General features: G+C 38.9%; 6 protein-coding genes and 3 long non-coding RNA genes across 16 annotated transcripts in view; 6 read left to right on the top strand and 3 right to left on the bottom strand.

The window, feature by feature from the left end:
• Positions 1-108: 108 nt before the first annotated feature.
• Positions 109-3,646, top strand: LOC115244999 (adenosylhomocysteinase). The gene is made up of 6 exons (XM_029823047.1): positions 109-157; positions 759-949; positions 1,508-1,849; positions 2,234-2,449; positions 2,641-2,867; positions 2,952-3,646. The coding sequence occupies exons 1-6, from the start codon at positions 130-132 to the stop codon at positions 3,247-3,249; spliced, it is 1,302 nt and encodes a 433-aa protein (XP_029678907.1). The 5' UTR covers positions 109-129; the 3' UTR covers positions 3,250-3,646.
• On the bottom strand, positions 3,592-9,742 carry LOC115244996 (GATOR complex protein WDR59). 5 transcript variants are annotated; one of them, XM_029823044.1, is made up of 20 exons: positions 9,385-9,742; positions 9,210-9,259; positions 8,891-9,026; positions 8,556-8,769; positions 8,345-8,478; positions 8,102-8,251; positions 7,834-7,993; positions 7,660-7,739; positions 7,513-7,579; positions 7,231-7,439; positions 6,894-7,157; positions 6,659-6,809; positions 6,400-6,593; positions 6,193-6,329; positions 5,892-6,110; positions 5,441-5,567; positions 4,861-4,890; positions 4,254-4,417; positions 3,893-4,149; positions 3,592-3,814 (listed from the first exon to the last, which is right to left on the bottom strand). In XM_029823044.1, exons 1-20 carry the CDS (start codon positions 9,433-9,435, stop codon positions 3,675-3,677), a joined length of 2,934 nt encoding a protein of 977 aa, XP_029678904.1. In that variant the 5' UTR covers positions 9,436-9,742; the 3' UTR covers positions 3,592-3,674. The 5 variants fall into 5 exon arrangements, with proteins under 5 accessions (XP_029678904.1, XP_029678902.1, XP_029678903.1 ...); XM_029823042.1 differs by having other exon boundaries at positions 6,193-6,332; positions 9,385-9,741; XM_029823043.1 differs by having other exon boundaries at positions 3,893-4,146; positions 6,193-6,332; positions 9,385-9,435.
• Positions 6,312-7,985, top strand: LOC115245001. Of its 2 annotated transcripts, XR_003885469.1 has the most exons (5): positions 6,312-6,450; positions 6,566-6,697; positions 6,905-7,041; positions 7,531-7,769; positions 7,844-7,985. It is a non-coding gene; the product is annotated as an uncharacterized LOC115245001 (long non-coding RNA). The 2 variants fall into 2 exon arrangements; XR_003885468.1 differs by lacking the exon at positions 7,531-7,769 and having other exon boundaries at positions 7,844-7,981.
• A 1,416-nt stretch (positions 9,743-11,158) lies between the features above and the next one.
• On the top strand, positions 11,159-13,978 carry LOC115245000 (repressor of RNA polymerase III transcription MAF1 homolog). The gene is made up of 5 exons (XM_029823048.1): positions 11,159-12,275; positions 12,349-12,498; positions 12,663-12,950; positions 13,124-13,243; positions 13,329-13,978. Exons 1-5 carry the CDS (start codon positions 12,193-12,195, stop codon positions 13,402-13,404), a joined length of 717 nt encoding a protein of 238 aa, XP_029678908.1. The 5' UTR covers positions 11,159-12,192; the 3' UTR covers positions 13,405-13,978.
• A 656-nt stretch (positions 13,979-14,634) lies between these two features.
• On the top strand, positions 14,635-15,392 carry LOC115245024. The gene is made up of 3 exons (XR_003885471.1): positions 14,635-14,801; positions 14,871-14,924; positions 15,105-15,392. It is a non-coding gene; the product is annotated as an uncharacterized LOC115245024 (long non-coding RNA).
• LOC115245023 (ER membrane protein complex subunit 4) lies at positions 14,997-16,552 on the bottom strand. 2 transcript variants are annotated; one of them, XM_029823082.1, is made up of 4 exons: positions 16,343-16,552; positions 15,762-16,033; positions 15,464-15,686; positions 14,997-15,155 (listed from the first exon to the last, which is right to left on the bottom strand). In XM_029823082.1, the coding sequence occupies exons 1-3, from the start codon at positions 16,408-16,410 to the stop codon at positions 15,490-15,492; spliced, it is 537 nt and encodes a 178-aa protein (XP_029678942.1). In that variant the 5' UTR covers positions 16,411-16,552; the 3' UTR covers positions 14,997-15,155; positions 15,464-15,489. The 2 variants fall into 2 exon arrangements, with proteins under 2 accessions (XP_029678942.1, XP_029678941.1); XM_029823081.1 differs by lacking the exon at positions 14,997-15,155 and having other exon boundaries at positions 15,351-15,686.
• A 91-nt stretch (positions 16,553-16,643) lies between these two features.
• LOC115245025 lies at positions 16,644-18,348 on the top strand. The gene is made up of 3 exons (XR_003885472.1): positions 16,644-16,789; positions 17,246-17,408; positions 17,810-18,348. It is a non-coding gene; the product is annotated as an uncharacterized LOC115245025 (long non-coding RNA).
• On the bottom strand, positions 16,796-24,123 carry LOC115245021 (rapamycin-insensitive companion of mTOR). Of its 2 annotated transcripts, none has more exons than XM_029823079.1 (9): positions 23,525-24,123; positions 23,378-23,425; positions 22,675-22,831; positions 19,297-22,557; positions 18,901-19,042; positions 18,439-18,806; positions 18,116-18,218; positions 17,929-18,036; positions 16,796-17,551 (listed from the first exon to the last, which is right to left on the bottom strand). In XM_029823079.1, exons 1-9 carry the CDS (start codon positions 23,583-23,585, stop codon positions 17,153-17,155), a joined length of 4,647 nt encoding a protein of 1,548 aa, XP_029678939.1. In that variant the 5' UTR covers positions 23,586-24,123; the 3' UTR covers positions 16,796-17,152. The 2 variants fall into 2 exon arrangements, with proteins under 2 accessions (XP_029678939.1, XP_029678940.1); XM_029823080.1 differs by having other exon boundaries at positions 18,901-19,030.
• A 1,026-nt stretch (positions 24,124-25,149) lies between these two features.
• Positions 25,150-26,075, top strand: part of LOC115245090 (speckle-type POZ protein B-like) — a 7,923-nt gene continuing 6,997 nt past the window's right edge. The window contains exon 1 of the mRNA XM_029823195.1: positions 25,150-25,258. The gene's annotated coding sequence lies outside the window, so the exon portion shown is untranslated. The remainder of the gene's footprint in view (positions 25,259-26,075) is intronic.

Genomic DNA, 26,075 nt, shown 5'->3' with positions numbered 1-26,075 from the left:
GGTAAGCGAAATAAGCGAAATGAATGAACGAACGACGCGAAGATTTCAAGGATAACGCGAACACGGAACGAACATGTGCTCGCACTCGTCGGCGAAGTACTCGAACCGAACGTACATCACCGAAGCACTATGTCCAACAAGCCTGCGTACAAAGTCGGTAAGCGAAATGAATGAACGAACGACGCGAAGATTTCAAGGATAACGCGAACACGGAACGAACATGTGCTCGCACTCGTCGCGAAACAACGCGAAGTACTTGTCTTTCCTGGACAGCGAACGAGATGTCGCGTTCGATGCGTATCGTTGCGTGATTTGCCACATGTAGAGAATGATTTATAAAGTTTCCGCGAAAATATCCAATTGAACCTTCGGCTTACTAATTGGAGCGTTTTATACCCAGCATTTTTGTCGATGCCTCCGAAAATTTTTATATATAGAGTAGTACGATAATTTTAATATAATTATATAAAATAATAATGAGATAAGTTTATTGATAGTAATATGTAATTAATAGTAAAATAATTTGTCAAATTCTTTTTATGTGCACTGCTATTTATATTTTAAGATGCTATTTTTAAAGATTCTGTTTTCTAATAATTTTTCTGTACACGCATATGATTACCCATCATGAATTATGATATAATTATATATGACTACATGTCGTATATAATTATATATGGCAACTCTTCTCTTCTATTCTAATATTTTATCGACAAATTTCCCGGCTTGTCTGAAATAAATCTTTCGATTATCGACAGCCGACCTCACTTTGGCGGAATGGGGTCGCAAGGAGATAACCCTGGCAGAGAACGAGATGCCGGGACTCATGGCGATCAGGAAAAAATATGGACCATCAAAGGTGCTGAAGGGTGCACGGATCGCCGGCTGTCTTCACATGACCGTACAAACCGCGGTGCTGATTGAGACTTTAGTAGAACTCGGTGCAGAGGTGAGCACTGAGAAAACTTTTATTCTAAAGAAACATTGTAACGAATTAATTTACATAATAGTTTTTGACATAATATTTAATCATAATTAACAGTGAAATTTCCAGTGATTGTTTATATTATTAAAATGATTTTTATATTTTTAAAGAGCAGATAAAGCTAGATATGATGTTACTGACGAGATGACTGTGATTTTTCTTTTATAGAATCTGAACAGAATAGATAATAGAACAGATAACCTTTTCCTTGAGTCATTTGATAGCAAAGTGGATACGATGCTAAATAGATATTAGAATAAGAAAAATCTTTTTGCATTTCAAAAAGTCTTTTGTGCATTTCTGTTAACTTAGAGAATATTTACAAAAGGCTTCAATAATGTTACGATTATTTATATCTTTCTAAACTTATCATCACAAGAGAATAAGTCATAGCTTATATTTATACAAAGAAGAAATTAAATACATTTTCCTATAAAAATCGATTACATGTTTAGAAACACAGTTGCTTAAGAATCTAATATTTGGAAACGAAACTTCAATAAAACCTTTCTTATATCGCAGGTGCAATGGTCGTCCTGCAATATATTCAGCACCCAGGATCATGCGGCAGCGGCCATAGCGAAAACCGGGGTGCCAGTGTACGCCTGGAAAGGCGAAACCGACGAAGAATACATCTGGTGCATAGAGCAGACTCTCGTCTTTCGGGACGGTAAGCCACTCAATTTGATTCTCGATGACGGTGGCGATCTGACCAACCTCGTGCATAGCAAGTACCCACAGTATCTGGAGGAATGTCGTGGCTTATCCGAGGAGACCACCACCGGAGTGCATAATCTTTACCGCATGATGAAGGAGGGTATACTCAAAGTGCCGGCCATTAATGTCAATGACTCTGTTACGAAGGTTTGTGCAAGATTATGAATAAGCAAGTTTGTGAATGATTAACTCTCTATCAATATAGAAGCGATTAGATTCAAATAGTCACCACATTCGCGTCAATTGAGATAATAAATATGATTGTGCGTAGTATAATACGACAGAATAATGACGAAATAGATAAGAGAATGATAAGCGAATTGCGAGTAGGTTTTCATATGAAGAAATTCTGATGCAATATGTGAGAAATTAGACACTTACATTAGGTTTTTCATTATTACACCGGAAGATATTTTTCAAAAATCGACTAAAATTCTACTGAATTAATAAAGATGATTAAGATAAGTAATATACAAGTAATAACACAACAGATTTAACTCTATTACTAATTAGATCTTACATTTTTAATAGAGCAAATTCGACAACCTGTATGGATGTAGAGAATCATTGATAGACGGCATCAAAAGAGCGACCGACGTCATGATCGCCGGCAAAGTATGCGTGGTGGCGGGATACGGAGATGTCGGCAAAGGATGTGCGCAGAGTCTCAGAGCTTTCGGAGGTCGCGTTATTATCACAGAAATCGATCCAATCAATGCACTTCAAGCAGCTATGGAAGGATATGAGGTAAAAGAAATTCGACTGATCGTAGAATTTTATCAAATTCTCATTTCGATCATTGATTAAGTGTCCCTATGTCACAAATTGTGAGATTAATAAGTTTCTAGAGAAATTAATAAGTTTCAGTAAAATTAAATAAAGTATAAAAATAGAAAGATCAAATATTATTGTCACATTCTCGTTGTCGTAATTCTCAGGTGACGACAATGGACGAGGCATCTACAAAAGGCCAGATATACGTGACCACTACAGGATGTAAGGATATCGTGGTGGGTCGACATTTTATGAATATGCCGAATGACGCTATCGTCTGCAACATAGGACACTTCGATTGCGAGATCGACGTCACGTGGCTAGAGAAGAACGCTGCAGAAAAGATCAATATAAAACCACAAGTGGATAGATACCGATTGGAGAACGGCAGGTATGTATGTGTAAGATTGCGAAATCGAACATGAACGAATTTTACCTTACAATAATGAATTTAATCATATCACTCATATTTTAGGCATATTATACTACTCGCGGAGGGTCGTTTGGTGAATTTAGGATGCGCGATGGGCCACCCGAGTTTCGTCATGAGCAACTCATTCACAAATCAAGTGCTCGCACAGATCGAACTCTGGACAAAATCGAACCAATATTCGATCGGCGTGCACATGTTGCCGAAGAAACTGGACGAGGAGGTTGCGGCGTTACATTTGAATCATCTGGGCGTAAAGTTGACGACTCTGACGCCAGAACAAGCCAAATATCTAGACGTGTCTGTAGAAGGACCTTACAAACCTGATCATTATCGATATTAGTACTTACTATTACTAGTACTTACGATACTAGTACTTGCGAGAAAACTTACAATAAATCATCGTATAATAAATTGTTCTTGTTATAAATATACAACTGATTTTTTATAAAATTGGAATTAACAACATAATCAATTTTATAGAGTATTTGATTGATTAGCTTGTTCCTGTGTAACAATCTTGTATGATAACGAATCGATAATTTGTTAATATTTAATTGTGATCAAGAATTATTTAGGTTTTTACTTAATCGTATCACCTTTTTTACTATTTCTTTCATATTTTCATCCTTGATCATGAATTATTTCTTAAGTAATTTTCGAAAAAAATTATGTTGATACAACATGTAGAACAAAAGAAAATGTATTCTTTTTTTCATAACAATAACTATCACAGATCATGATTATGTACAATTTCATCTACATTACCTATATTTTAAATAGCATTGAGTTTTCCTGCAGGCAATGACAACCGCAGCCCGTGGGGCATACCGTCTCTTTAGTAAACCACGCAGCTAAATGCTCAATATGTCCACCATGGCCGCAAAACATGCAGAAATTACTCGCACCTAGATTTTTAGAAGAAAATTGAAGCTTTAATTTAATTTTAAATTACAATTATATTACTTGTTAGAACTGGTACGAACCTCTGACTGTAACGTGACACACGATACATTGAAAGCTCAGTCCCTTGCAGTTCGCGCATTGCGGACCTTGACTGATCTTACTGCAGAGACGACACTCGTTTTGCAACTCGACGCCCTTTTGCACATCAAACGGGGACGCGCTTAAATGTTTCAATACCTGTGCCCGGCCATCCAATAATTCCCATCTGTGCAATGCTTCAGCATATGATTTCTTGTAACTGTCGTACAGTGCCGTATATTTCTCATCGAACAACCTGCTAACAAGATATATTTGGATATATTAAAAACTGAAACATATATAAACGCAAAATATTAAAGTCTAAAAGACTTAATTTGTACCATCTGTCTTTATACAACCTACTTAATATTTTTCGCTGAATCCCCAAACGTGTCTTGAATGACTTTCAAATCGTCGAGCGACTCCGACCACGAGTTAGACCGATGTTGTTTCTGAAGATTTTGAAAATTCCACCCCTCCATTGTGGTATCTGCTAGATGGATCGTATGATAAGGCGAACCGCCAGGCTATAAAGAATAATCGAATAAAACAGGTTCGCAATTTATGTGTAGATAATCTATATTAACGTTAATTAATATTTATACGATAATCATTAATGAATTATCATTAATGAATAATGTATGTGTGAGCTCTCACAGATTGTTTATCTATATGAAATATATGCATAATTAATCATAGCAAACAGCACACATTGTTTAACCACCAACTGCGATTTGCTACAAGCGATACGCGTGTTAATTTGTTTTTTTTTTTTCTTCATCAATCACACCTATACAAGTGTAAAGATTGTATGCATCCAGATTTTAATCAGGCGCAATGAGCAAATCTGCATGTGGCATAGTGACACTTTCCAGTCCGATGCTCAGAGGTGAATGTAAAATATTGATCATATAATAGAATCCTAAGAACCAGAACACTTCATTTTATTAACAGAATTCAGAGATCTTACCTTTAACCACCATTTTCCTGTGGAAAGCCTCTATAACAAAACGTAACATATTATATCGTTAGCTATGATATTTGTATAATTATAGATGACATAAAAAATATACGTCGGTACAGTATAATTTATATTTATTACATGTATAATAATGCAAAACTTCAAATTGAAATTTTATTTATTGCACGTACTTCCTAAGATTCTCTTGTAAACACTAATTACACTAACTAATGATCTGAATTATCCTTTCAATATATCCTTATCCATTAATATTATTTATTATCAGATATGTATACTGTACCGTTGTATTTTTGTGTATCAAACATTAATACAAATGACATAAAACATCATATATTCCCTCATGCATCGGAAGAAAGAGACACGTGCTGTGCATAAAAAGGTGTCTCCCTCCTTATTAAATATATGGAAAACGCATATACTGAATAGAAGACAAAGATGTGTGTGTGTGACTGTTGAACATATACACAGTTTTTCCCATTAACTTTACAGGGTATTGGTGCTGCTCCACATTAGGAAAAGTTTTCAACACGGCACACTTTTTGCTCTTTCGCACGAATTACATACTTACACTGACGTTCACGGATTTGCTAGTCAGCCTGGTTTGTGCAGGATGTGTGTTCTCCGATCGGTAGCTAAGTGCGCAACTCAGCATACCGGCCATTTGAATATCAGACTGATTAGCATAATGTTGTATTCTGAACAGAAACACAGAATAATTAATATATCATAGTTAATCGATTGACAATTAAAATTACAATTCTACAAAAAGAGCACACACACACATGCAGTAATGTAATTAAAGTGCTTTTAAGTAAATATTTTTAAAATCTTTGTTTTTCGACTTTTATATCTGTCTTAATTAAAAGAAAATATTAATCTATAAAAATATATGTATTATTCAATTTATTATATAGATTTAATATATTTTTTTTCTTATGGACGCAGTTTATATATATGCATATAATTTTAACACACATATAATAATGAAAAATCACAGAAATACTTAACAACTTGCTTACAGAGAATGAATCAAATGTTGACCCCAAGGATGTAAAGGCCATGGAGCGTCAATATCAGATGATTGGCTCGATTGGCAAGAGTTATGCTCGGTATTGGAAGGTGGCTGCGGAATGATCAGACCAGCTAAACACCAAGTTTGAACTAAATCAGACCGTTCCAATGTAGCAGCCACGTTCGCGTTATACTGACACATGGCGGGAATGTCAGCAGTATTGATTCTATAAAGAGAGGAATAAAATATTTTTATAGATTTTTAAAATATGTCACGACTCGAATGTTATGTATAATCATCGCACTCACGTATATTTCTCGGCGAGTTCCTTATTAACAAAGAATAACGACGATATGTCATATATCATAACCATCGGGTGATAATTCTTGAAGTACGATCGATCGTGCATTCTACCTGTTCCATGCAATCCACGTCGGAGATCTTTCTGCTAATGTTAAAATTGTAATTACATAAATATAATAGAAATAAACGATGTATATATATATATATCTTACCCGATCTTGGAAGTAATACGAGCTGATAGACATATTGTCGTTGGTTGGCACGTAAGTACTTCGGTACATATGCATAAAAGATTCGCTATTACCGATGCTATTGTCCAAAGCGGACAATGCCCTGGGCGTTGCATCTCCCGGTTTCAACAACGATTTTCTCGTGTAGGAGGGACGACCGAAACAAACGAGGATACCTGTTCAGAATCGGAAAAGCGCGCCAAGTTAAACATTGAGAGACGATATCGAGCGATATACGTACCTACGCAGGAAAACTTGGCGCCAGACGTTCTAGGAAACGGTATATAAGAATCGTGATAATTCGCACAGATATTGGACGAGTTCAGAAAGTTGCTGTTATCCTGCATGTGATACGCCAAGTGACCGCCCTCATCTTCGTCTTTCTTACACATCTGCACGCAAGCACAATGATAAAGATCAATATTTTTATTCGGTTATACTATGTTAATTCGATAAAAAGTACAAAACTTGCTTACTTGTTCTAAAGTTGTAATTAGCTGCCGAAGACATGGTTCCAAGCACGATCTGTTCTTCCTGACACGATGCTGAGCGGTTTGCGTGAGAACTTTCAGCAGTTTGGTCATCATCGTATTGTCGATCGACGTGCCGGGACAAAATTGAAAGGTAGGCTGCGCGCTGCATGGATAATTCACAGGAAAATTTACTTTTAATATTACATTGTAATTCTTTGTACAAGCGGTTATGGTACAACTCCTCTCCGTCGCGTCCATTGCATTTACCTGGAACGAAATGTCAAGTCGCGTTAGTCGCTTCATCAATTTGTATCTTGTGTAAAATAATCTTCCGAGTTACCTCTATATTTGGTATATTCATATTTATTAGGGAAAACTCCTGCTGCAAACTCTTTGGTTGAGTGGGAGACGAGATTTTCTTAGAATTGTCTGTAAAATTGATCGTTTCAGATTGTGCCACAGGCTCGTTCACTTTATTTGTTATGTAATTTATCTCAGGTTCACTCTGGGAAGCATTAAGTTGCAATTCTTGAACGGATTGCAGAGTTCCTATAAAAATATCCGTTGCGTTAAAATTTTATCGTAAAAATATCACGATATCTTGATAATTCGACATACATACTTAGATTGTTTTCCTCAGAATACTGGCTGTAAACTGACAGACCATCGTCAATACCATTACTGCATAACTGAAAATAGCAAGAGAAACATTATTATTATCTACAATCTTTATAATTCACAAAACTGTATAAAGAGGATATGTTCCTACTTTCTTTATAAAGGGATTAATTTTAAAAATCCTTAGACACTGATCCTTGGACCATGTAACGAGTTCGAATTCGCTGTTTTCTAAAAGCAAATAGGAAGAGTTGTAATAATGTACATATTTTATGCTTTTATAATTTTTATGAATAATTTTTAGTACACATCTCAATTATAATACCTAATTTCAGATGTCGCCATTGAAATTCGAGCACAACATCTGTGTGGCCTACAAATGTGTAAATTGGTGCACTGAGATTCGACGTGTTCCATAGCAAAAGACTGTTTTCTCCACGACGCAGCTGTGGTACCACTATTGTCACTAAACCTTCCCCGAAAGGCTATAAAAATTCATCAAATGATCACGAGTATCGTATAGATGTATTTGGAGTATGTAATATATGTAGAATAGTTATAATAAACAGTCTGCGTTCGACATGTATTCTTACCGTATATCTTGCTCTCCACACAGGAGAATTCGTTGTCAAGATATTCTCGGCCCTGCGCGGATTGGCAATGTCGAAGATCTTGACGGTGCAATCTTGACTCGATGTTGCCAATTGATTTTGTTGAAAGGGACACCAATCTAAACCGTGTATCTAAAATCACTTTGATTTTGATTTGACTTTCTCACAAAAATTATTCGAGATATAAATATAATACATAATTATAAATGTAACAAAGTTGTATACTTTGGTCAAATGGGCTGTTATATATTGCACAGGACTTGTTGCTTTTCGCTGATCCCATATCTTAACATCTCCATCGTGTGCTGTGGCTAAAGTATACGATAATAGTGGATTCCAACGTACTTGGGATGATCCCACTATAGGGAAAATACAAAAATGTTTATTTGTTATTCAAGAAAGAATCATCCAATTATGCTTTAATATATCATCTTACCAACTGCAGACAGAGACAAACATGGCTTTCTCTGATCCCGTATGTCCCAGATATGTATAAATGTGTCAATACTGCAAGAGGCAATGATATCTGGTTCTTTGGGATGCCAGTTTAGATCGCTAACCACACGAGTGTGAGCTTTCAGGCTCTGCATGGTTTGCAATTCATATCCTCCTGCTCCATTAAAAGTCAATATCTCAATTCGTGTATTGCTCTAAAATAAAAAAATAGTTTAAAATAAAATAGGATAATATACATATCTTTTCCATATCTCTCAAATAATATAGCTTTTGTTGGCGATATACTACATATAAAAGAGATACATAAAATCTTACAGAAATTGCGCACAAATGACAATTTAGATCAGATGGGTTCCATTCAGCAGAGCCAACCTCATATTTGCTCTGTCGCTGGAACTTTTTCACCGCATTCACATCCTCATCCAAATGTTTTACTGCCAAATATCTGCGTCTAAAGGAGACAATATAAAATAATCTCGTCATGAAAAATGTAGATAATTTTTATTGCGTTAAATATTTGCAATGCAAATCTACTACAGTTCGAGGAATTAGTTTCTCTAATGGTACAGTAATTTGAGGCATGAAACAGATAATTTATCGCACTAATTTTGAAAGTGCGATACCGGTTACTTACCCGGCTAACAAAACGTAGTTGCCGGTCGCGTCCACAGCCATGCTGTTCGCCTAAGTGTAACAAAAAAGGAAATCAACACATAAACACTCGCATTTTCTTTTTTCCTCGCGATAATAAAAAAAGAAAGCGTTCTATTATTATTTTCTAACATAGGATTGTCGTTTTCTCGACTCACCTGTAAATCGCGATGCTCCGTAACCACATAGTCGCTATTCCGTTTAGACATTTTAACAACAAACTTTTATCATTTCCCTCACCATCCTGTGCCGAGACAGGAGACAGGTTAGTCTAGCTATGCCAAAACACAGCCTGACGCCTGACGCGCGCGCCGCAGTTGAATTAAACATACCTACACAACGTTATAATACAAAGTATTTACACATATACACATATGATATACGTATACGTAAAAATGTTTCAAAATAATCTGACAATGAGGAAGCAACATTGAAAAAATATCACGAATTGTTATCAAGTTATTCATTATTCGTTTAATTATTCTTTTATATCCACGCTCTGTCTCTTTTTCCTCTTTCTAAATCTTCAAGCTATATCAAATTTATGTATATATATATGATATCATGGCGCTCTATTAATTTGTAAAATTCTACGAAATTTGATAGAGAAATATAGGAATAAAGAAGTGTCCTTGGTTCAAGAAATTTATTCCAATTACGCTTTTCATCGTGATTTTGTTTGTGTTTTTTCCATACAAAATCTGAATATACAGTTGTCTTATTTTAAATGCGTGAGCCGAGACGTGAAATATTTCTCTTTTCAGATGAGAAAAACACTGGTCACGGCCTCGCACATAAATGCGTACGCGCGCTCGCGGTGCGAGACGCGTCACGCACACATGCGTGCACTGACGTAACGCGATTGGCTGCACGTTTCTCATCGTACGCGAGCGAGCGAGAGAGAGAGAGAGAGAGAGAGAGAGAGAGAGAGAAATAGCGATAGGGTCTTGCGCTTCTGCGATGCTATTTCTGTCACATATATGTATACACGCACACAGCTGTCGCGTATACATGTGTGAATCATATATATATGTTGCGTGTACGTGCGCAGTAAACGCGTCAGTCTGACTGTCTGACATCGCGTCGCAATTAGTTGGTAAACTGGTCGAGCTCGCGCGCGAGTAAGGTCGAGTGCGGGACGAATTTAACGAAACTTCAAGTATAACTTGAAATTGGGATCTCGACAGTGACCGTGATACTACGTCACAGTGACAACAATGTCCCTAATTATGGATTGTTTTCGTCAGTAGCGGACGCTACGCATAAAGGTCTCTCGCTCCTTTTCTCTATAGGCGAAGCGACTACTCCCGCTGAGAATTTTATGTCTCTCGGAACACCGTGAAATCGCGAAATCGTTCTTTCACGTAGCTGTGTGCGTGTTTTGTGCGACCCTCGCCGGAGAGACGATAATTCGAATCGTAGGGAGTCCGAGAAAGAGGCGAGCGTCTTTGTCTCTCCGTGAGTTTGATCGCGTCGTTTGTTTCGATCTCGCTCGCTCTCGTTTCGTCTTCGTATATCCGTCTCTCTCTATCGCGTAGCGCGCAAAGCGTACGAAGGCAAGGACTAGCTCGCGATCCTGTGGGAGCTCTTATTTCGCGTTTAAAGAGTCCGTTCTAGAACTCTATCACCTTCCCCCAAATCCTTGATTAGCTATCTGTAATGTGCAAGTACAGTAAACAAGGCGGGAAGATCTCTACGTCGACGATTAATCTCGTACACTCGAAAAGGAAAGGAATCTTCATATACATAAAAGAGATGCCCAACCACTTGATAAGTCTTCGAAGTCGAAGAAGCTTTCTGACATTTCGCTTACTGCGCGTTTCTCATCGTGCGCGAGCGAGCGCGAGTGAGAGAGAGAGAGAGAGAGAGAGAGAGAGAGAGAGAGAAATAGCGATAGGGTCTTGCGCTTCTGCGATGCTATTTCTGTCACATATATGTATACACGCACACAGCTGTCGCGTATACATGTGTGAATCATATATATATGTTGCGTGTACGTGCGCAGTAAACGCGTCAGTCTGACTGTCTGACATCGCGTCGCAATTAGTTGGTAAACTGGTCGAGCTCGCGCGCGAGTAAGGTCGAGTGCGGGACGAATTTAACGAAACTTCAAGTATAACTTGAAATTGGGATCTCGACAGTGACCGTGATACTACGTCACAGTGACAACAATGTCCCTAATTATGGATTGTTTTCGTCAGTAGCGGACGCTACGCATAAAGGTCTCTCGCTCCTTTTCTCTATAGGCGAAGCGACTACTCCCGCTGAGAATTTTATGTCTCTCGGAACACCGTGAAATCGCGAAATCGTTCTTTCACGTAGCTGTGTGCGTGTTTTGTGCGACCCTCGCCGGAGAGACGATAATTCGAATCGTAGGGAGTCCGAGAAAGAGGCGAGCGTCTTTGTCTCTCCGTGAGTTTGATCGCGTCGTTTGTTTCGATCTCGCTCGCTCTCGTTTCGTCTTCGTATATCCGTCTCTCTCTATCGCGTAGCGCGCAAAGCGTACGAAGGCAAGGACTAGCTCGCGATCCTGTGGGAGCTCTTATTTCGCGTTTAAAGAGTCCGTTCTAGAACTCTATCACCTTCCCCCAAATCCTTGATTAGCTATCTGTAATGTGCAAGTACAGTAAACAAGGCGGGAAGATCTCTACGTCGACGATTAATCTCGTACACTCGAAAAGGAAAGGAATCTTCATATACATAAAAGAGATGCCCAACCACTTGATAAGTCTTCGAAGTCGAAGAAGCTTTCTGACATTTCGCTTATACTGAACGGCTTGGCTGTAAGAAAATCTGAGAAAACCGATTAAGATTCGCTTGGATAGCGAGCAACGACAAGGGCTCTTCAGATCACAGAAATGTCAACATTGTAAGACAGGTGACCTGATCAAGGAGACTAAATACAACAATTTCCAGCTCGGGGCTCAGTTGTTTGCATAATCAGAGCTATCGCGGTTATTGTCATCATGAAATTGCTGGAGAATACATGTTTCGAAGCTTTAAACAGTGCCTTGTCCATCGAGACTGGAGATAGCAAGATAATTGCAAGGTAAGATAAATGATGCAAGATTCTTATCTCGAATCAATTTTGATAATATTGACATGTATTTTTATCATTGTAGGATCGAGAGTTACTCTTGCAAAATGGCAGGCAATGATAAACAGATGTACAAACGATTCAACTCAGAAGAGGGAGTTACGCCGCACGATTTGCAAGCTTTATCACCGCCGCAGACGTTTTTAGGAACCTCTCCAGCTCAGGGATACTTGAGGTATTTTCAAGATATCTATCTGTCAAATTTCCAATTATAGAAAGTTCTGTTTGATCAATGCTAACTGTCTCACATTGATTACGTTTACTTTTCGATAAAACCACTGTGTACATTTAGTCATAGATTGACAGTCTCCTATTAATACAATGTTCTTTTTTTAACAGTCATAGTGTCTCTGGCGACGAAGAGGGAGCGACTGCGTTGTGCGATACTATCAATAGAAAAACATTGTTTTACTTGACTACTACGTTAAATTCAACTTTTAATCAGGACTACGATTTCTCAGATGCCAAGAGCGAAGAGTTTAGCAAAGAACCGAATTTACAATATGTAAAGAACGCGGTACAAAGCCATCTCAACGCCGCTGCGAATGATCATTATCGCGATTTGCATGATGCTCTGTGGGCGGCCATTGACGAAGAGATATCATTGAAGGAATGTGATATCTACAGGTAAACATTCGATGATTGTTTTGCTGCAGTATAAACAAAATGAAATATATGCATTCTTGTGAGGCATTATATAAAATTGTGATCTGTAATACAAGATTACATTAGCATATATAAGATTAATTATATAGAACATGTAAATTAATTAAAAACATAATGAAAGAATATATTTGCAGTTATAATCCGGATTTTGCATCAGATCCATTTGGGGAAGATGGATGCCTGTGGTCCTTTAATTACTTGTTCCACAATAAAAAGTTAAAGCGTATTGTAGTTTTCACCTGCAGAGCGATAAAGTAAGTATGCTCTTCTAAAAAAAAAGAGATTATTTTCTTTTTTAACTCTGTACGCTTAATGTATTTTATCCATTTTACTTTGCAGCCCTCTCTACATACCAGATTCCGGAGTTGGTAGTGACTTCGCTATGGATGAAGATGACGAGGATTGTTATTATTAAATCAAACGTGTGTATATATTATATTATATTATATTTGCATATATAGTTGCAGTCCCTACGAGTCCACGATTTTTTTTAGGCATATAATGCCAAATAAGTACTCGTTTATTCCCAACTCTACATAACTTTGAATTTTAGTATTATCCTACTATACTATTCATAATAAGTTGGTTAGAACGCTTTTTTTTTTAAATGCCGCAAGAATTTAGAATTTCTGTCTACTTATTACTAGTGTAAGTAATAAGTCACTTTACTGCAAAAGTTTTTAGAAGATAAACATCTTACTTTCATAGTTTATTAAAAGATATTGACCTTTAATACCTTTTAACGAAATCTCTTGTGAGAAAGAATAATTTTTTTTTATATATAAGAAGTAGATGCACATATATCCTACATATATATAATCTCTTTATGTGTGAAAATTTTATGAATTTATTAGCGTAAATTATAAGGATTCTCTCTTCTGTCTCTTTATAATATCATTATGTTATCACTCTCTATACAACTGTATTCTGAACGTATATTTTGAGAGCAAAATATGTGTGCATAATAAAACCCGTTGTTATATATATAATTTGAGTAACATGACTATTTATAATTTTATATAACAATTTTTCATATTTAAATAAGTAAATTATTAAATTTATTGAAAGAATTGATACATGTTATTTCTTTTTCTTTTCGGTTTATTCGTTTATTTAATCTTCCGTTCGTTGTTAATAACAAATATTGAAATATTACGAAATATTCTTAATTTAAGAAATATTAGAGATCTTTAAAAAATGAGATTAAAAGAGAGGATTAGTTAGATTAGAGGATCTCTAAAAAAAATTTGAATTGCACGCGCCTCTTCTGGTTAAACATAATCAGTAACATTTATTCAGAAAAAAACTAGATCTAGTTACACAAACTGCGTATTTTCAGTCACAAAATAACCAACAAATTCTAACTAGCTGCTAAATTTGTTTCATTACTTATCACATTTGCATATGTTTCATGTTCTAATATTTGGATGTATCAGAATCATCGACATATAGAATGGACTGCTGATGGCAGTGGAAGGGGAGCCGCACGAGCAGAGTGAGAGGCAGATAATATGAGGTCACATTTCGTCTCTTTCTAATAAAGCCTGATTGGATCAGCAGTACTGTTGATTTTGTGCCAACCAATCAGGTTTTATTAGAAAGAGACGGAAGTGACCTCATATTATCTGCTTCTCACTCTACTCGTGCGACTCCCCTTCCACTGCCATTAGCAGTCCATCCTATATCTTGATGATCAGAATATACATATACTTTTATCTGGATGTCAAACGGCACAGAAGAGCATAACTAGAGACATTCTAGTGAAAGATTAGGTTAAATCTGTTTTGAAAAGTCAATATGCTCCGATTTCTGGTATGTAAACAGCTACGTATATATATGATGATTCTTATAGTTTTAAAAATACATAATAATGACTTGCAGATTAGTCTAAGTATTGGAGTGTACGCCGGTATATATATAGCGCAAAACTATGAGGTATGTTATATATTTGATAAGATAAAAAGCAATTCTTATAATTGATTGGTCAATTTAAGTGCAATAAAATTACAAATTGCTCACTACTTTCTTTTTCATGTGTGTGTAATATAAAATTTTTAATACGATAAGTATATACTTTGTCATTTCTCGAAGCTGATTTGTTTTTATGCTATGTAGGTCCCGCGCGTGGATGAGCCGGCAAAAATATATCAACGAGTACTCCAGTTTCTAGAAGAAAATAAGAAAAAGCCATAGCATAGCTCTATATTTCTCCTAAACGTAACCACTTCCGATACCAGAAGAGAAAATGTATATGCCATTACTGATACGATGTAAATGTAACATTTAGCTATATCTTCCAAGAAATATCACTACACTTGTATATATATGTATTCATACTATGTACAAAGAGACAGCCACTTATTTTTCCATACTTTTATTTTATTTAATAAACAATATTTAAATGCGACACACGCATAATATAACTTAGCTATATTCACGATCGCGCTCGTCAAACGCGTATATCGAGTACTTACAATATTGACTGATCGTAATCTTCGCATCAAACATACATGAAACCTCCACCAGAATATTCCACCCTTGTTTGCGGTTCTACAAACGCTAACCAATCGGACGCGTGTGTTGGCAATAGACCCATCGATTGACACTTGTACAAAGCTAACGCGATATTCACTAATTGTCCCAAGAAGTACACGAACTTTTGTCCAAACGCATGCGTTCCTTCGATCACTTTGAATGCTGAACGAGGGAAACGGCGAGTTAAATTGCGATATAATATTTTAGTATTTACTTTTGTCGAGTTGGAATACTTACTTTGCTGCAGTGTGAATAACGCCTTGACCGGCCTGATGATGAGCATACCGACCATCATGATGGGAAAAATCGAAATTGAACTGCCAGCCATGTACATGATGAATAGATTCATGGGCACTTGCTTAAGAGGTCCCAATGCCAAGTCCCAGGATTTCTTTATTATCAAATGATTAGAATCCGTTTCTCTCATGTACTCCACATTGTGAAATAGGGAACCAGTAGGCGTGTATCCTGGTGGAGATGGTATCTCCACGCTTTTGTCTTGTTTTGTTCTGTAAAGAGCAAAGAAGTTTTAACAACGTAGTTTTTATTTAAAATAAAATTATGTAAATAAAGCACTAAGAGAAGCAGACTTCTACTTTTCTTTAGATGCACTTTCTGTTTGAAATAAATAATGATCAAGAGTTTGATGGAAGAATAGAAAAATCGCAGAAGAATGCAGAAAGTGCATTTAGTTAAAAAAGGAACAAACATTAAATTTGATATATTCAATGAATATGTGAATATGTGCAAATGGTTCATTAACGTCAATGAAATTCTTTGGACACGTGTCCTTCGCCTCCCCAAATTAGGTTACGTACTTGTGGGAAAAGTCTAAGGCCCATTTCGACCGCTTGGAACCCTGCTTGGAGTTCGCCGTCATCGTCATCGGGATAATTCGCGTATCGTTTACCCTCTCGAGGAAATAATTATGGAGAACGTGATGCGATGACGCGAACGATCGGCAATATTCGAAACAAAAACAGAAATCGTAGTAACGATTGTCGCGTCAACTAACGATAATTTAGTGAATTCAAGCAAGAATCAGACAAACAATGTCGATAATGTAGAGTTATCATTAATGGCGATAGAAATATCAAAAATATCGTGATAAACAAAAAAAGGGTTTTGCGTGTAAAATATGTAGACATTTATGATTGTTTCGTTAGTGTTTTATCCTGCTCTCTCTTCTTGATACATATAATATATAAAAATTATAATATGTATAAACAGAGAGAAAATATATTAGAAGATATACTATTAAAAAAGTATAAGCTTTAGTGTATACACACATATATATATAAAATGTTACATAAGAGAAGTATCCTGCTTCTTATCACTTTTCCGCTAAAAAAAATAAATAATTGACTGACATTAAAAAATAATACGGAAAAAGTGGACCATCTGTTACGGACAAAAAATATAAATTAACAATTGCTTCAATCGTATTAATAAATAATTCCGTATAGGCGCAAAGCATATGAAAAGTAGAAGGAAACGTTGAAATATATATACATTTATAAGAATATATCTCTGATTTTTCCGGCAGTGTGTGTAATAATTTATTTTTATACATCATTATTATTTTAATACAAAATATGTACACACAGTAGTAATCGAAAGTTCAAAAACTACGAATCAAGGCTGATGGCAGTGTTTGTACCTGATACTTTTAACGATCTATCGGAACTCTTTGACAAGCGTATCCGTTCTTCTGGCTTCAGGATTTCGGCTATGATCTTCTCATCGCTGCGTCGTTCCTGCGTCGATCGAGCGATCTCCTGAGCTTTCTTCTTACACGGATGCGCAATGTTGCAGGACTCGCTGCCGATCGAGGAACATTCCTCGGCGACCGAGGCCAATTGTGCTGTCTGTATCTCAGTTAAAGTAAGTCTTCCGTTAATCTTGCCCTCCGCAGGACTGGTAGATTGCTGTCGAGGGCTAGCCTCGGAACTAGGAACAGGTGATTGCAGAGGATTCTCCTCTGTACCAATTGGTATCTTCAGAATGTTGATTGGTTCGACATAAAGCTGCATGTGTAAAAATGGAAATTGTTTTAAATAACATTACACAATCAAAGCTGTATGTTTGCTTTTGAACTTAATTAAGTGCACAATGTTAATTATAAGTAAATTTAACGCGATAAGAAAACAAGTTGATAGTATAATTTCGATGTAGATATAGCTTTGATACAATTGTTTATTCTTAAATATAGCGCAGAATTTTACTATTAAATTTAGAGATGAATTCTTTGCGGTGATTGTACTTCACTGTGTTTTTATTTTCAGAAATCTCGTGAACTACATATTACCGACTATAAAATAACGCTGACGCAAGCGCTGACGTCATAAGAATCATCCGATTACGGGAGAATTGATAACAGAAATACATATTGTAGAAAACTTACTGCGTCAAATGGAGAATCTAGAAACAATTCTTGCAGAAATCGCCGCGCCGGCATCCTGTACGTACCGGTGCTTAGACGAGCGGCTACATCCGAAAACAAACAGGTATCCTGAAAAAAAGAAAATGAATGACACAAAATGTATAAATTATTTCTGCGTATTGAGATATTGTAGAAAAGCAAAACATACCTGAAACTTTTCGGGATACCGCTGTCTCAGTCTAAGTAACGATTGACGACTAAGACGATACCATACAGGATTTGCAAGCCGTTGTGTATGCCTAAGTATTTCTCTATACAACATAACAAAATTGTACATAATGAACTTTGTACAGAAAAGTATTTTATTCTTTGATTTAAATCAATCAAGAACGCTACAATTTCTCAAATTTCTAATTAATAAATTAATATATCAATCAGCAATATGTATATGTGTTCGCCATTTCATAATTATATAACTATATTTTCTAGCTTCAATGTATAAGTAATTTCGTAAAGAATCGTATTTCTTACTTTCGCAATTTTATGTCTTGTTCCGTGCTAGCATCCTTGCCACTCTTGCCGTGATAACAAATGAGACATGTGCGGCAATGCTCGCTATCGACGTCATATTCCGAGTTGGATTCCTCGTCGATCTCGGTTGTCTCTAATTCGAATCTAACGATATCCTCGAAGATAGTCGGCTGCGACGGTTGAGGAGGCTCGGGAAAGATCACGAGCAGCCTCCTCGGCAAGCAAATACCCATGTAGAACAAGTTCTCGTTGTCGTCCTCCGGGGGAGGTGGCGTCGGAGTAAGAACCGCGTTTTCCGCAATCCAGCTGCGGGACGAATCGTACTCCGATAGGCTTTGCAACGAAAGACGGCCATCTAAACTGTACATCTGCAAAGATAAAGACTCAATATGTTACCGTTGTATTATTTAAGAAGGCTGTTAAGTGGTATTTTCAAAGAGATTTTGAGAACAATCCACATACTTCTAAACTACTTTGAGAATAACTCGGTCTGCGATGACGTTGTAAACTACGTAATCGCGCGTATCCTTCAGCATCTTGTTGGCTAAGTCTTTGTATACTCGAAACGGGACTTGGAGTTTCGCCTCTCTCTCTAAAAAAAATACTAATATTAAAAAAATTAAAAAAATTAATATTAAAACATTATGAAAAATGTATAAAATAATATTCGGGAATCTAATTGTTTGTAGCTTTAATCTAAATGTTAAGTAAACAAAAAACAATGAATTCTCATTTTCTTTATGTTTAAAGTTTCGAGATGATTTTTCGGGCTTCTCGTTAAAATAAAGACCAATTATTTTACAAATTAATATAATTGCAATTGTCTTTCTTGATAAATATTTTAATCGTTTTACTTACGGAAGAATGTATCGCCGTGCCTCGAGATCCGTGGCCGCGCTCTCGGATCGATTCCTGGTTCGGCGCACGAGGGGTTCAGGCAGTTCCGGCTTACCGTCGCTAAGGCTGCGATGATGTCGCTGCACGGGGATCGGGCTTGGTACCGGATACCTGGTCGAGGGTGGCACCACAGGCCAATTGTCGCCGCGTCGGTGCCTGACACACGGCCAGTTGAAATTTGCCAGCGCGTCGGCGCCGGCGCGTGTGGTACCGATTAAACTGAGAGCGTACATGGCGGTGGCGCGTACCGAATAATACGGGCACGTCTCCGCCATGGATGCGATCATCTCTATAATACCCAGGTGATTGAGGTGTTCGACACCAGCGACGGATGTGCCCGCGTGGCCAAGAGCCCACAGAGCCGATTTGACTTTGAGAATGCCGCCGTTCGGACCGGTTATAGAGTGATCGTCACGCGATAACTCGACAGTCTCCATCCTCCAGCTTCGCTCCGGAGTGGTGTGTCTGGAATCGTCCACGCTAGTTTTACGACGGATCTCCATTAGTGACTCGGTCCGAGGTTGGCTCGTCGTATCGTGAGTCAACTCACTTTCCAATGTCTCGGAATCGAGAATCGTCTCGAGGCGGCCGCATTGCTCCACGGCTTCATCCGTACCAGATTCCTCTGATACGATACCGACGTCGTCGGCAATGCCGGCAGTGATGGTCGTAGTAGTGACGCCAATGGGCAGACGACTCGTTCTGGCACATCGTGAGTTCGATTCTGAATCACGACCACCAAACTCCAGCCAGAATCGCTGCGGTAATCGGGCAAAACGTTGTATTACATTGCGACGTAACAATAATTGCATCCCGAGATCGTGCTGCGCCAGCTGGCCGATCAGATGCGGTGGCACGAAAATGTCATGCGGTACCATCGCCACGTTACTGGTCCTTCTTTGATAGCTCCCGGTCTCGTCGCGTTGACGACGCGTTAACGCATCGTGTATCTCGCCTTCCACGAGGCCCACATATCGCTCGGCAAAACCGCCGGGTCCAATCCACTTCTCCAGTTCCTCCGATGGCGCGGCAAGATTCGCAAAACCCTGCTGAAGAGAGTAAAGCCGGATCTTCAGCAGGTAGCCCTTGTCACCCAAATGTTGCGGCCATTTGTCGCAATCGCACGACTGTCCGACTTGCTGCAATAGCACTTCCAAGTACTCGGTCTCGTTGCAGGCCTCATGTAACGTTTCCAACGCAGCTAACGCCACAGCTGTGGTGGTATCAAACAGTCGATCAGCCAACAACGACATTGCCCAGCGCACTGCGTCAGTCATTCTCGCGCGGAGTATTAATCGTAAGAATTGCGTAGCGTATAAACGTGTACTCCACAAAGTCGCCTCGGAGATAATCTTGCTTAACAGCTTCCTGTTGGGACCGTCTCGGGAATAATCCAGACTGGAGACGATTAGTTTGACATAGCAGTCGTGATTAGTGGCTAGCGCGAGATCTTGCAGTTTTTCCAACAGATTGAAGCTCTTGAGAACCACTGTTCCCTTGGCCGAGTAGCTTAACTGGCCGAGGAAAAGGAAATATTTCTGACAGCACGTAGTAGACATGTGACGTGGCGAGAACAGGCAATCATGCGCGGATTCGGCGGTGCGAATGTTACTGATCTGTTCGGCGACGTCGCCGATCAGCTCATTGAGCAATCGCGCGCCCTCCGGTTCGTGTAGTTCCAACAAGCAATTCAACAAATCACAGCCGGCGAGAGTTGCTTCGCGCGCCAACGTCGCATTTGTGCTCAGCTCGACTCTACTATAACCGTTCCACGATGGTCTGAAGTAACGCACAAGCCGCTTCATAAACAATCGATGATCGGAATCGTGCAGGATCCGCGTCGCATCTTCGCGCGATCGCAGAATCGCCCGTACTATCGGCCAATTCCAGGCGAGAGCGTCTTTCGAACTGAGTACTTGCGCATCCTTCAGCAACGGCGTGATCGGTGATTCACGACCGATTCGCAACCAGTGCCTACCGGACGGTCGTTGACGTCGTGGCAGAGTCGGACGTAACCAGGTGCCGGCCTGAAGAATCCGATCGAGGAAGAGACTCGCCGGGGTAGGTCTGCGTCGCATCATGGTGTGCATTCGCTCGAGGATTGTGATCGCCGCTAATGCCTGATGCTTGCCGGCGCTAGCATGCTCCAATAGATTCGGCAGCGGCGGCGTAAGGTCGCAAAGCTCGGACGGTAGAAGCGAATGAGCTAGATGTAGCAATGCTCCCAGAAGAACCGCCGCGCGCACCGAGATAAACGTGTCGCTGGAGACGATGGTCTCCGCAAGAGCTCGATGGAGACCGCAATCCAGAAGAACGTACACTAACAACGCTGAGTGTATTTCTGTGATGTTGGGACAATGTGACGATAGGGATGGCAGTATAAACTTTCCCTCGGCGGCGACAAAACCTTCGGATAGTTTCCACGAGTCTCGCGATCTGCTGGGATCCACTGCAGCCAACGCGACATCGGGCTCGTCGGTCCACGTGGGCAGTGGCAGGTCTAACAGCTGGTAAAGTAATTCCAGCACAGCGCCGCGCACTTCCAATTGTTCCACATACAAGATATCTGCAATGGCCTTGAGACCCGAATTATTGTCCGGTCGGCAGAAATGAAGGACGCCCGAGTACGAGCGAAGAATGCTTAATAGAGCCAGTTTGCTCGCGGCAAACCTTTGTTCGCGTTCCTCCTTGGTTCTCTCCATGCTCGAGGAGTGAAGCTCACAGTAGGGTGCGGCAAAGCATAAAAGAGAAACACTGCTGCGTGTGTCGGGGTTGTTCAACAAGCGCAGCAACACTCCAACGATGGATTCGACCGCCGCAGCGCTTTGACCGGTCATCGCGGCCCTTGCCAGTGCGCCGACGCCGCCGCAGCTTATCAGTAGATTCGAGTTCAGGACACCTAACTCGCACAGAGTTGCTAGAAACGCTCTAAATGCACGGTCCCTCTCCTCTATGCCACTGTTGGTCAAACTAATTAAAGATCTCGCTAAAGCGGGACTGAAATGCTTTGGGGCTAATACCAGGATTCTCCTAACGAGTCGAAGAGCCTGTATCCTTTCCATTTCGTTGCGAAGATTAACATCCATGCTACGCGCCACGAAATACGGATATTGCAGCCTGTTGATCGCGATGACATCTTGTTCCTTCTTGAGCATGTAACGCACCGCCCGTAGCGCGGCGGCGCGCACCTGCGTTGCTTCATGGACCAGAGCCACACGCAAGCTAAAAGAGTGAAAACAGTTTTATAATTTATAAAACAATCTTAACCAGCATTCTCTCCTTTTTCATCAGTATTTAGTTATTAGATATAATAGATATTTAAGTGCTAGCAAATCATACCAACAAAACAAATCTTCTGCAGTGTATCCATAATCCTGGGAATCGCTTTCGCTAATCAACTTAACAATAGCATTAAGATATGCTAGCTTCTTTGCGCTTGGAACATTGTGACGCTGGCAAAGATTAGTTAAGACTTCCTTGACATTCTCCTTCAATCCTACAAAGTAAATTAATTATTCCTCTGACTATTCATAAAAATTTTATAATAAAAAGGGATAACCAAAATATATATATATATATATAAATTACAGGTGAGAAAAGAATAATAATTGAGATAATGTCATTGAAGGATACTCTCTCTTTTACATACAGATTGATCTAAAGAAAATCTGCAATAGAGAATTTACTGTATATCCTTAAATACTTTGACCATCCCTCACATTTTAGATCAAGCTGTATAAAGATACCTTTCAAACTCTCGAATGGCAACAGATCAGTATCATTCGATATCGTTGAAAAATATCTACATATTTCTCGTCGTTGAAATATCCGGCAAACCGATCGTTGACGAGACGGGAGGCAAAAGTTGCGCAATATTGCGCCCGCCAGGCGTAAGGTAAACAAATATACGGAAGTGCGAACAAGTGCGAAACAGACTATAACGTCGTCGATAGCGCCGAAGAGGACGAGGACGAGGAAAAGGAAGAGGAGGAGAAGAGAAGGAGGGAGGGCACGATGTCCTGTAGCAGGTTAGGTTACTAACCTCTTGACAGATCGAGCTGTATGCAATTGTCCTCGCTATCTTGGCGGCCTGTAATCAAAAAGAGACGCGAGAAGAGAAGACGTGAAGTGCGATTCGCTTTCAAACATTTCGCGCGAGATTCTTAAATTATAAATGACATGCACGCACTTCGATGAGATCGGCCGGTGCGTAGACTTCTACCCCATATCATCCAGCTCGAGATTGCCATTGTCCGGCTGAACACGATCGGCAGATCGTCCTTTGACGATCTTCCGGATCTTTTCCCTTTCAACCGTCGTAATCACTTGGCTCCGTCTCGACGACGCTCCTCCTCCCGGTGCGTGCGTGAACGTCGCGCGTCATCCGCGCGTCGCGATATGTCATTCTCTGCCGCGAGCGGGAGTGCTAAGCGAATGAACGAGCACCGAAGCACACTACGAGAATAAGTGCGTAAGTGCGTGCGTATGGTGTGCGCGCGAGTGCACGAATGTCTATCGACGAACGTGTATCTCGTATCGCGCACCGGATTTCGAAGCAGAAGCGTCACGCGAGAGATCAACGGCGGAGAGACGAACCGTTGAACGACGGGTACCACTCTCCTCTCAGAATTGTTTCGCCATCCTCTTCAAACAGTTGGTGATCGCGACTCGCCGGAGAAAATTCACCGACGACGGCGAAAAACGAAGACACGAGTTTTCTCGATCGCGCACCCTCGTTATTCCGATTTCGCGCTTCGCAAGCCCGGCTGTGGCAAACGCAAACGATGCGAACGCGCGGCGCGCTGCGCCCATAGACGTATGAATTAATATAGACGGACATGTCGTTAATATCGATAGAAGAGTTCCTTTTTGCGCCTTGCGCCTCGAATGCGGTAAGCTAATAATAGATAGATAATAATTAGTAATAATAGATACATACATAAATAGATATGCAAAAAACCTATTTCATGGACAACGCAGGAATTCTGTAAAATCACCAAACAATGCTAGTTAGTTACTAACCTGCTGCTGCTTTTTACTGCCCATGAAATGTTACCTTTAAAGGTGCCATTACATGGCAGCATTAAGCGTCGAGCGTCCGCGCAAAAAAATGCGCAGAATTTAAAAGAGATAGATTCTAGGCTGAAATTAGATTCTGCGCANNNAAATTTTAGTTCCTTTTATCCTGATTTGTCAAATTTCAATCTTCAATACGTAGTCTGATACGGGCTTTAAGCCTACACAAATTGGCATAGCTGGGACGCGTCGAGAACATCACCCGTGTGCACACGAGCGTCGTTCTATCTTTGTTATTTACTAAAAGTTAAACAAAGATAGAACGATACTCGTGCGCACACGGGTGATGTTTCCGAACGCAGCCCTACGGATGCATCCAGAGTTGCGTTCCAAAATTTATTTCTTGGAGTAGAGTTCGATTAATCAATCAGGACAAAGAAATTTTAGGCCGGTATTCATAAGCGCAGAATTTAAAAGAGATAGATTCTAGGCTGAAATTAGATTCTGCGCAATTTTCTGCGCAGACGCTTAACGCTGCCATGTAAAGGTGCCTTAAGATTGTGCTTAAGTGCCTACAATAGGTGATTTAAGCCCTAAGCCTTAAGAAATTGACTAATCACAGTCGAGTATTCTCCTCATACTTGATTGTGATTGGTCAATTTCTTAAAGCTTAGGGCTTACATCACCTATTGTAGACTGGCACTTAACCAATCAGGACAAAGAAATTTCAGTTTCTTTTATTCTGATCAGTCAAATTTCAATTTTTAATCTTCAATTTTCAATGCGTAGTTTGATACGGGCTTAAGGATAGGGGCTCGTCTAATGTATTTTATTTGTCTATGATCTGTACACATAGTAAGAAAATTTAACAAAGAAGATAGAGAAATGCGAATAACGTTGTAGAAAAGTTTGTAACTGAGAACTGCTGTGTGAAATTTTCTTCAATATTTATATTAGTTGCTTTCCATTTACATCAAAACTCAGATAATTCTCACTTGCGTTCTCTCTCACTCGCACGTAGCATACATGCGAGTGAGAGAGAACGCAAGTGAGAATTATCTGTATTTTGATGTAAATGGAAAGCAACTATTATATCACACAATAGAGACACATTTTTCTATTCAGATTTATTATCAAATTAGAAAGAATTGTTATTAGAAACGAGAATAACAACCTAAAGCTGATAGTTTTAGATTTAAGCTCATTGATTTGAGTCTGATCTTGTAAGCAAAATATTCTTTTTTAGATAGTTCTCATTCTTTCGTTATCAAATATATATATATCCATATTTATTTATTACAATACTATTTCTAAATTAGGAATAAATTAAAAGAATTAATTTCAATATAATTAATAATATCTAACATTAATTATATATAATTATTTATTATTTTTAAGAATATTATTGTAGTAATATTAATAAAAAAATCATATCTGAGAATTAAATTAATGACTAATATTTATATCTCAGTTTTGAATAATTAGTATTAGATTGTAAAATAATTACAAAAGATATAATGAATAAACTTTTTTTTTAATGTGTGTGTAGAATATTTAATGTACTTGCATATTAGTCATTGTATTTATATAAAATATGAGATCTTTTAAAAAATATATTCAGTTTTCATAAAAATATATTACTGAATGCTAATTATTTGCAGAATTGAGGACAATGAATATAATTGAAGATACCACTCATCATTGTCGAACGCAACTAGAATCGA

This window comes from Formica exsecta, unplaced genomic scaffold (genome assembly GCF_003651465.1).
Source record: "Formica exsecta isolate Colony F162 unplaced genomic scaffold, ASM365146v1 scaffold90, whole genome shotgun sequence".
Classification (NCBI taxonomy): Eukaryota; Metazoa; Arthropoda; class Insecta; order Hymenoptera; family Formicidae; genus Formica; species Formica exsecta.
Note: the sequence above shows the minus strand (reverse complement) of the source record. Positions and strands in the feature narration are given on the sequence as shown.